General features: G+C 24.8%; 1 protein-coding gene across 1 annotated transcript in view; it reads left to right on the top strand.

The window, feature by feature from the left end:
• Nucleotides 1–12,127, top strand: part of LOC140671772 (probable G-protein coupled receptor No18) — a 44,475-nt gene that overhangs the window by 24,629 nt on the left and 7,719 nt on the right. Inside the window, exon 2 of the mRNA XM_072903359.1 lies at nt 11,780–12,023. Within this exon, the coding sequence (XP_072759460.1) occupies nt 11,780–12,023 (244 nt within the window). The remainder of the gene's footprint in view (nt 1–11,779; nt 12,024–12,127) is intronic.

Genomic DNA, 12,127 nt, shown 5'->3' with positions numbered 1-12,127 from the left:
ATTTATTTATATTTTAGTTTAAAAATTCCGTACGTATTATCAAATAATTCTACAAAAATCGAGGTCTTGTCTAGTAAGAAGTATTGATTTTCTATTTAATCGCCGCAAAAAATTCTCTCTTTTTTTAGCAACATATCTCCGATCATCTCATAATAAATGCATCTATGCAAAATATAGACATGATATACTATCGCTTCATCCACTACCAGTTTCGACAGTTTTGTATCGATTAGCTTAGTAATCACGCTGCATTGCACTTTCATTCTATGTAATATTACATATTCACATGTAGTAACGCGAATCAGTATCGCAATGTATTTTAAAATAAACTTTTTTATATACATATTTTTTGAAACAGATTTTTTATATAGATTTTACTATATATACATTTTCTACATAGAGAAAGAATATTTTTATATAAAAATTGCATTGAAATGAGCTATAAAAAATAAACTATTTATATGGAAATATATAAAATATTTAAAATGCTGTGTGTATATTTTTATAAATTTTTTGCGTTTATTATTTAAAAATTTCGATATTATCCCCGTTTTATGTTTGCACGAAAAAAATGCAAAAAAATATCTTCTCAAAAATATTCAATTCATGCTTGATTGGTTTTTTGTTGAATAAATAGATAAACAAATAATTTTATTTTTTTTTTTTTTTTTTAAGACATACAAATATATGAACAGCAAATACTAACTACAATTAATAGTCTTTGTGGCAGTATTTCCTATTTCATATGTGTATATATACACACACGCACCCACACACACATATATATATACATATATATATATATATATATATATAAATATATATATATATATATATATATATATCCATATTGTATACATATACGCGACATACCGGACGATTTAGCAACGCGGTACGAGCTCGGTAGGGAGTACTGTATTTCCGCGGCATTTCCGCGGTATTTCCTTGGTATTTCATATCTGTTCCGAGCAGTTGCCTCTGCAGTATCTACGAACTGGAGCTGCAGCATATGTAAATGCACCTTGCAACGTATGTCCAATTACGTTCGTGATGTACGCGACCCTTAACGACTGTAAAGCTCAGGATGCTAGCCACTCGACATTTATACGTCAGGGAGATTATGTCAGCCACGAAATTATCCTCATAGCTGGTGGACGCTATGTAGATACATAGTTGAGCACGCACGTATTTTGTCGCACGAGTCGTTTGGTATGTTTTTCTTTGTTCAATTGTAAATAAAATTTATCAGAAAGAGAGAGAGAGCGAAAGAGAGAGAGAGAGAGAGAGAGAGAAAATATATATAAAAAAGAGAAAATATATGCAATAAATAAATAAATTATAACATATATGTAAATGCTGTTTATATTTCAATCTTCTTCAATCTTATGCCCATTATTTTTTATGCTTCGACAAAACTACATAATTTGTAAATTCATTTAAATATCATAATTGTGCATATTATCTATTATTATCCATCATTTACAAATATGATTTGATAATATGCGATTGTATCTCTTAAAAACTGCATTTTTAAATAAAAAATCAGTATCTACTTTGCTTAAAATTAAAAGTAAAATAAAATTGTGTTATGTATTTTACTTCTAAATAACTTAATTCGAGAAAATATACTACATTGTTACTATGGTAGTGTTTCAACAGCTTTTACAATTAAAGCGATTACCATATCTTTGAAATATGTAGAAGAATATTTAGAAATATTTGTGGAAAATTATCCTTCCATTTTATATGTATAATATAAGACAATTGGCAAAAAACTGTTTGTATTATTTTTTGAATTCTAATGCATGATTTGGCGTGATTATAATATGAGCAGAACAGTTATAATTCTACGGAAATACAAGAGATTAAGTTGTCACCTTAAACGCTTAAGCAGATCATACATTCATAATCTATACCAGGATGTGTTACTTAACTGTATAATTCATCCAATATTTAAGAGGATCATTGCACCTGCTTCCACTTTATGCAACATAATATCGTAACCCTAAGTTTGCTGTCCAAAAGATCTCTTTCTACATTATATGCAGACAGTATAATATTTATATTTGTACAAACTTGATAAATAGTTAAAATTAATATTAATTAAATATTAATATACGCATTTTTATAAATATATCTTTTAAAATTTATGTAATGAATGTTATATATGTATTTATATATATTTATATGTTAATGCATTTCCAAAGTTACTGATCTGATGAAGAAGCTATTCTTATGTTCCAATACCTAAGCTATAGATATATACTAAATATTGGAATACTACTGGAATCAAAATCTCTTTTCTCAAATCATGAATCTTTGTAAATAATGTCATACATAAATTTTGTCACTCAAATTTAAATTTTGTAAAAAAGTATTATTATACATGTAAAAATTTACAATATATTACTTGCAAAAGTGATATATATTAATCAAACTTTAAAATAAGAATTAATAAATAATAATTAAAAATTATAATTATTAATTATAAATAATAATAAAATTGTGATTTTATATAGACGTATGAAAAGGTATTGAAATTGTGTTACAAACATTACGTAACGCTTACATAGTAATTATCATTCTTATACAGTAACGGTTTCTCTTTTAATAGACACAAAGTACAGCACAATTAAAAAAATAAAAAATCTTTAAATTTTTAATACATACAAATTTATAAAATACGTGAAATGTATGCAGCGCATATTAAGAAACAGTACTTTTCTCATAAACATGTATGAGCAGATAATTTATATTTGCATGTTATAAATCCTTTTTCGCAATAAATGTGAACAATTCTGAGATAACAGTATATTGTATAGAGAATAGAGAATCACATGTAAAACAGTATTGCATGATATATATATATATATCATGCAATAAGTAAAGATTGATTGTAGTCACAGTATTAATTGTAAGTATTATTGCTAATCACTATTAACAATCCAGGTAATTCAATTTCATCATTAATTAGTTTATGTTATTGGCTCGTAATTGCGTCATATTATATTTCTCGTATTATTTTGCATTTGAATTCTTTTCATTTCAATTATATTTCCTTTCATCTCGTAATTCATTTTACTATATGACTTTAAATATTAAAAGGTAACATACTACTGTGAAATTGGCACGCGGCTCAGCAAATCTGATAACATTATCGAAAATGCGTGTATTAATATTACATTAATAAAATTTGTAGAACATGAGCTAAATAATATAAATTGCACGCGTAGAATTTATTAAATGGAAATGAGGTTCGTTTAATATCCATTCCGGGCGATTATGACTTTTCGATCGAAGACTAATAACCATCTGACTAATATCCGGTTTGCTACCGGCACTGAGGAAGTAGAAATCCTTAACGAGAAATATTCGTTTTAGTTTAATCTTCGACCTACCACTTTGTGGAAAAATTACGGATTGCAGTGAGAATTGCGAGCTTTCAAAGTGCTAGCGGATAATTCTCTTAGTACTTAAAGAAGTGAATTAAGAAATATCTTTCTACTGATTCACGATATTATCTTGAGTTCATTTTTGACCTTAAGCGGTAATTAATTTTTTCAAAGATCTTTTTTTATGATATTATCAAACATAACATTCTACGCTGTATTATTAAAGATTTCAATTTTTTATGTTTTCAATTCTGGTGTAAACCGTACGTTTTAAAATAAATGTATAAAAAAATAAATATATATAAGATATAAAAATTGAAATATTGTAATATATATTTTCACAGATAAAATCGATATATAAATAAAATTTCTACGGAATATACCGACCGTTATATCTATCGACATATGTTGCCTTTCCGTTGCGGTCAAAACTGCGGTCAAAGCTTCCTTATCTATGTTCCGAAATGCGGCGAAGCAAAATGCATACAATGATATCAGTTGTATGTGCTTTCAACAAGTTTCATTTTATGATATCGGAACAACTGGAGCATCGTAAAGTTTATAAATAATAGCATGAGAAACACATATGTCAAAGTTGATTAAGAACATTATATTGCATATTCAAATTTATCGAATAACAAATAAAGTAATATTCTTTTACCATTTATAATATATAATACATATTACATATAACACAACAGAGAGAGAGAGAGAGAGAGAGAGAGAGAGAGAGAGAGAGAGAGAGAGAGAGAGAGAGAGAGAGAGAGAGAGAGAGAACTAATAATTATGTTCAGTTTTGTTTTTAAGATAGCAACTTTTATACTATTATTTGTATTGCCTGTATAAATATAATTTTAATATTGTTCCGTATTCATTCTTTATAACATTATTTGAAAATAACATCAATCACATTCTTGATATCGCACGTGTTGAGAGAAGCAGATCTTCTTTTCTTCCTTTACAGTATATATGTATATAAAAAAGAAGAACTGTTTCAACACATGTGGTATCAGTATATATAAGTATACATAGATTATATATAAATTATATAGATTATATAAAATATATAGAAATATACATATATATATATATTTATATATATATATATATATATATATATATATACATATTTATTGTAAAGGTAATTTATATACAGGAGCTACAACGCATCTATCACTTTCGAAACTACAATAGAATAAGACCATGTTTATCCTAGAAGTTGTCTATCTAAAGTTTTTGTTATCTCTAAGAGTGGCATATATATAATTTAAACTAACTAGATTTACATTATATAACATTTAAGACTGAATTTGGTTTTGTGTTGATAATTTATAGATATGTCACTTATGTTTACATGTAAATTCCAATAAAATTCAATTAAGTTAACTTAGTTAATTTCTCCTCTCTCTCTCTCTCTCTCGCTCTCTCTCGCTCTCTCTCTTTATATAAATATGTAAGAAGTATGTTAATTATGAAAACTGTTAATAAAAACTATTAATTTTTTTTTATTTTATATTTGAATTTTTTATTTTACCTTTGATCTTGTCAGTTGCAATTAACAATAAAATATTTTAATTAAAGTATTTATTTCTTTTGAATATTTTTCCGTTTAACTAAATTTTTATCTTTCTATTGTTACGTAAAAATATCTCATTCTTTATTACACAAATGCACATGCAGGAAATATATCGAAGCAATGGTGTGTGATCCTGGAAGAATTATGTTATAATCCTGAATTTTACAGTATAGTATGTCTAAACTAAAAAACTACGTTTTATATATAGTCTTGCAAGCTTTTGTGTACATATTTCTTTGTTACAAACAATGTATAAACTAAAATATTGTTGGAAATGTTAAACAGAAAAATATTATTGGAAATATATTAAACAGAAAACTTGATATTTAATATTTATTCGATTATATACGATTTTTAAATCATAAATGAAAGATATTGAAAAAAATGTCACGTATAAAAAATGATTTTGCGAAAGTTCTTACAATAAATAAAAAAATTAAAAATAATAAATTAAAAATGTTTTTACTACATGTACATATAATTTAATATTTACAAATCAATCACTTATCAATATAATTAATATAATCACATATAATTACGAAAGTTAAAACTGTTTAGAAATTATAATACAATACAAAATACATAGTTCATTTTAAATATATAAAAATTTGTTTGTATATATTAATTGTATAAAACATCTTGCTTTAAGTAAAATCTTAAGACAAAGATTACATTGTAAAGTGCACATTTTTAAAAATTTATTTATCCTATTCTAAAATTCAATCAATCTTAATCATCTTGAAGGGTAGATATAAATGACTATTATTTGCGAGCATTTATGCTTCTGAATGCAGTACTTTCAAAACAAAGAATCTTTACGGTGGATTGATAAGAATCCTTAGTTCTTATATTTGCAAAAAATTTATTACAATTGAATTCTAGTCCATGTACTCGCAGCTCCGATGTTATATCATATATACAAGGCACAGTTTTTATTTCTGTTATTAACGCTATTTGTATTATCGACATATTCTCGGTAAGATTTAGATAAAAATAATTCTTTAATTGTATCATCAAAGAATAATTTACTGTTATTAAACTACTTGTACAACATTTCTAAAGAAACCTCGAAAATTTTGGGAGAACATAAAATAGCATAAATATAGCTATTAGTACGCATACATATGCATCCGTGTATTTATATATGTATATATATATATATATATATATATATATATATATAAAATATTATATTATATTATATTATATTATATTATATTATATTATATTATATATTTTCTATTTTCATTAAAGAATTAATAAAAGTACAGTGAAATCATAATAAAAGTTATTAGGTTAAGTTTGCGCAATTAATTAAGGAATTACGTGATACATATACATACATATATATACATACATATATATAAAGGATATATATTAATTAATACAATAATAACGATACTGTAATCGCTTGTGGGCGAGCGATTTTTCTGCTTTTACTTTATCACACAAAAATATTTATTTCTTGCAAAGGCAATATGTTTAAACAAATCTATTAAATAAGAAACTAAAAGATACAATAAATTTCTTGTTAAGAGATAGAAGAGAAATTATCGTAGCTATTATATTATTTATTTCAATTGTAAAGTTGAAATAAATATATAATAAATTGAGTATATATAAACGTTCAAATATCAATATTATTGATATATAAGCAAAGAATTTTTACTTTCATTAGTAGCAGTACACGTGCAAATGGAATAATTGGCAGGTACATTCTACTGTATCTGTGGAAAATTGAAACTACAGTTTTTAATTTCTGTTTCAAATTATAAACGGGGATGCTTGTTGCTTGTTGTTTAATATGACGATTCGCAATTATTTCAGAAATTCTCTTTCTATGGAAACCACACAATTAATCAAAAATAAAAAAAATTTTCTCATTTTAAAATAATGACGGTTTAAAAAGAAAGAACTATTTATTCTAAAAATTTTTAAATAATGTAAGCATAAATACTGATAAAATATAAAATATTAATAAACAGAGATAAAAAGAAAATAAAAAATTTGGACAGTTGATAGTTGAATTAAATAATAACAAAATAAAAAATATTTTGCACGCTTTATTTAAATATTTAATTTGAATATTTGATCGAATAAATGTTGTGAATAAATATCTAAATTAAATAATATTTATAAAATAATATTTATAAAAAGGTACTAATACTTAATATTATTGCATAATATTTGCATATATGTATATCACAATTGAAAAGAAAGACTCATAATGAAAACGCTGATAGTACAAATATTATTAACGGTATTTGTTTGTACGGTCTTTTTTATTAGGATAATAAGCAAAATTTTCGAAGAACTCTGCACTAAAATTGTTGCAGCAAAAACGTGGAAATTTCTCTCTCTCTCTCTCTCTCGCTACAGTTGAACGAGAAATTGCGGTAAAACTTTTTCAGAGTAGTTAAATATTCTTTTTCAAATACTATAGAAAGAAAAAAAGAAAGAGAACGAAAACGTAAAAATATCGATTGATTCGCATATTTTACATCTTCGATTATTCATTTGTATGATTTTATACTTTAACTATTATTTTATGATTTGATATTATCAATTACACATTTATAGAATATTTATTGTGCCGTTATTATTATATAATAAATATTTAACTTTACATCTACAGTCCTAAAACTTTTGGACATATGTCCGTTCTTAGATTGCTTACTACATTTTATCTTGTTCCTGTGCATTTGCATGTTATCTATTTGATCTGACAGAACAAAGTCTGAGAATAATCGGCGAAAAATTCGCATACGAGCAATTCGAGCACAATTGTGATCAATTCGAAACCGTTGGAAAAGATCCTATTCATGTTTAATATAGTGTGGTTTTCACTTCAGTAAAACTATCGATTTTTTTTAAATACGTATGCTAGATAGGATTAAAATGTTAACAGTGTTGGTTATTCATATATATTCCTATTGACAAAGTGAACATTAAAAAAAGTGGAAAAATAATATATATCCGTGATATGCAAGAGAGAGAATCAATTCCTCTTTTATCAAATAGAAATAAACCCGTCCATTGAGCGCAATGTACTGAACGTATCAAATATTAAAACTGCAAAAAAAAATAATAAATATTTCAAAAAAATTTATAGCATTTAACGATAATTAAAAGGATAGGAAAATACGTAATATTAAAATAAAATATGTAATTTTTCTAATTGATTATAGATTTCTTTTTAAATAATTTAATCTTATACTGTATTATATACTTTAGCTTTTTTGTCAGTTTTATTAATGTAAAAATACTGTACTTAGAGTTTTTTAAGCACATATGTGTGTGTGTGTGTGTGTGTGTGTGTGTGTGTGTGTGTGTAATCTAAAATAAGAAAATAATATTTCAAAAAATAAAAATTTTATGTAAATTATACGTTTTATTATATTCTCGTGAAAATAATGCATCTTGTCTTGATGTAATGCACTATCACAAAGTTTCTGCGAAATATTTTATTACCTCAAGAAATAGAATGGATTCAAAGTTCCTCGCCAGTAATCCATCCTATTTTATCTTACAAGGTCGATAACGATCGTGCGCAATCCTGTCCATTCGTCTTATATATCCGTCTTTCATATCTCACCAATATATTTTTACTATCAGTCATGTTTTACATGATATAAACTATTCACTTGCTTATGTATTTTTTATTGATTATTATTTATGGCTATGTGATCTCTGCCAAGTGGAACTATTCTTATCAAAAATTCATCGATCGACCTAGTAGTATTTAAACTGTTTTCCAAGCAAGCATATCTCGATATTTTTATATAGACACAATTTCTCATTCTACTGGGTTATCTCGTCGCTAACATGATTTCTGTGAAACTGTTCGAAAAAAATTCAATATCTTTCAACGATTATGTTATGAAGGTTGAGTGATATATGAAATACATAGATAGATGCATTAGTATTGTTTCTGTATATTGAAAGTGTATCTTTTTTGTATCTTTCGTGTATTTTATATTAATTAAAAATCCTGTGACATATAATTACAATACATATTTTTAGTTTATCATCGTAAGAAGTGGTATTGTTCTTATAACAATTTTAGTCTTATAATAATCCATTCTATTTCTCGAGGTAATAAAATATTTCGCAGAAATTTTGTGATAGTGCATTACATCAAGACAAGATGCATTATTTTCACTAGAATATAACAAAAAATATTATTCTTATAATAATTTTTACAATAGTTACATACTCTTTTATATTTATCGCAGATATAAATGTGATAATTTAGAGTTTAAAAGAAATGCAAAGACATATACTCTTTATGTGTTTTAATAAATAATATATAATTTTTATAAAAGCAGAGAGATTATGAATCATAGTTATTTAGAATTTCCATTTGTATATAACTAGAATATTTTCAGAAAGACGTTGAATACGTGTTAGGAAATATTATACCGCTTCTTTCAGAAGTAGGTAGCCAAATTTTGAGAACAAATTTTACTGTAAAGATGAAAAAGTCATATACAAGTTTAGTCGCCTATTTTTGAAACATCCTATATATAATCTCTCAAAGCTACTTTATACTGATGTCTAAAAGATAGCACTTTACATTACACGTTGTTTCTTTAATAAGACCGCTTGAAAAGTGCTTGGTGACTTGGGATTTAAAAGAAATAATAAAAAAAAATTTTCAGCTAAAAAGCAACTAAGATTTGCAAGTTTGATAAATGCAAAAAGTTACAATGCTTATTAAATGACATTTTATAATCTGATATTGTATTTGTTGCTGATGGTTATTAGAGTTAAGTAAAGTGGTTATTAGAATTAAGTGCTCGGAATTTCATTTTCTTTAAATTGCTTCTTAGTTCAGGTTGCTATTATTCAGTCACGCCGTGGAAAGCGGAACAACGCTATAATTTACTTAATTCTACGAGCCGATGAAAAATCTATTTGCTGCGCAAACCAATAGTAGCAACTGGTATACGTTGTTGGTTATAAAACATTTTTATAAAACAATATTATTTTAATTAAAATAAAAATTGTAAGAAATAATATTATTGCAAAAAATGTATCCTTCGAAATAATATTATTTTAATTTCTACAAGTACAATGATATCACGCACAACTGATAAATTTATAATTAATAGGCTTCTTAAATGTTTCTAAAAATAAATTTTATTTTATTTGCCTTAAAAATAACTTTAATTTGACTTTTTATTTTTTATAAAAATACATTCAATTTTTTTTGAAAATAATTTTAATGTATAATTTGTTAAATTTTCTTATAAATAAATTTAAATTTAATATTATAAATATATTTAAATTTTATCTGTGACATTTTTCAATATTTTAATAGTTCTAGTATCTTTGTATGAAGATATTAGAAATTTCTAACAATCTCAATAGAACAATCTTTTACTATCTAACAATAACCTTTATGAAACACTTATACACGGAATATACTCTCTCTACATATATATATTTTAAATTATAGATTAATTATTTATTAAACGTGATTGATATATTAATTAAGTTCTTTGTTATAAAAGAAATAATTATAGCCAGTAAAGATTGCAAGAAAACTATAATGTATAATTTTTAACTTTAATTTTGATTCAATTTCTATTGAAATTAATAAATGAATTAATAAATGAATAAATCGCGAGAAGTGCGCACTTTGACAAAGACAGTTATGTCACGACAGTTATAGGTATATTTATTAAAAACTAATTAGTCAATTGTAATGATTATGATAAATTCTTTCGAAATACAATCACGTTTTGAAAAGAAATTAACTAATGCATGGAGTGTCTCACACCACTGCTTGACTGTCGTTATGCGACTAACATGCTGAATGCCATAACAATAACACATTATACGTCGTAAAGATCAAATACCGTTATTGTTAATTTATTCTGCCGATATATTTAATACATTATAGATTATACATTATTTTATAATATGAATTAATGCTGAATATTCTGCATTTCAAATTAATATTGAAAATAGACTATCGTCGCAAATAAAATCTAACGTTTATTTAAAAAATAAAATTTATTTTATTTTGACCAAGAAACTACCCAGTTAGCTAAGTTGTTAGTTCTGTTCGAATAGATTTTGCCAAATGTTTACTAATTTTTCTCAGTAAAAAACTACAAATTTAGTACAGAGTCTGTTAATTTTTCAATTATGTCGACAGACTGTCAGTAGAACTAAATTTGTTGATATATATTGACATATCTATGGCATTAAAAATATTCTGTTAAAAATTTGCTTATTAAACATTTGTCGTTAACTTATTGATATCCGTTTCTGATATAATACTATAATAATATTTTGATTTCATAATGCAGATATTATATACATACAGAACGATCAAATAATATTTTCTTAAATTGTTTGACAGCAAATTTTAACTATTAAAAGGAAGAAAGAGAATACATTATTTAATTCTGTTTATTATAAATAAAAAGATTAATACAAAATATAACTAAAATATAATTTACAAAAATTAAATTAAATATACCGCACACTTTTTAAAAATGTTCTTGTTGATCTCTGCATGCAGAATTTGTTTGTCAAATTGATTATTTAAAATATTAACAAATAAATTGTATGCAAAATTTAACTATAGAATATAGAAATAAAAATTGTATAAAAGAACACAATATACGTTATTTATATGTTGTTTGTATTTATTTTGTCTATAATAAAAGCAAAATTAAACTTACAATATAATGTAATATAATACTATAATAATACTTTATATTCTATAATATTTTTTTTTATTATACAAATTGAAAATTATTAGAGATGGTTAATATTTTATATGTATCATATTTAGGATATGGATTCGTCTTAGAAATCATCATGTATCAAAATATACGCATCACAAAACAGAAATTATTATCTATGGATCGAGGGTGAACGTCATGGCAAATCAAACAGCTGATTACCATGGGGACATTTATCAATGGAATCGCACAGTATCGGCGGATGAAGGAGATGTGGAAACGGAATATTACCTACCCGACTGGACCGATCTTGTTCTAGCAGGATTATTCACGATGCTAATTATTGTTACTATAGTAAGCATATGCATGATTTGATATTAAAATTTCTACATGTATTTCTATATCAACGTATTAATGGCTAAATGTCTTATTAAAATATAAAATATTAAGATGTAAGA

Source organism: Anoplolepis gracilipes, chromosome 12 (genome assembly GCF_047496725.1).
Source record: "Anoplolepis gracilipes chromosome 12, ASM4749672v1, whole genome shotgun sequence".
Lineage (NCBI taxonomy): Eukaryota > Metazoa > Arthropoda > Insecta > Hymenoptera > Formicidae > Anoplolepis > Anoplolepis gracilipes.
This window is presented reverse-complemented; position numbering and strand designations above follow the sequence as displayed.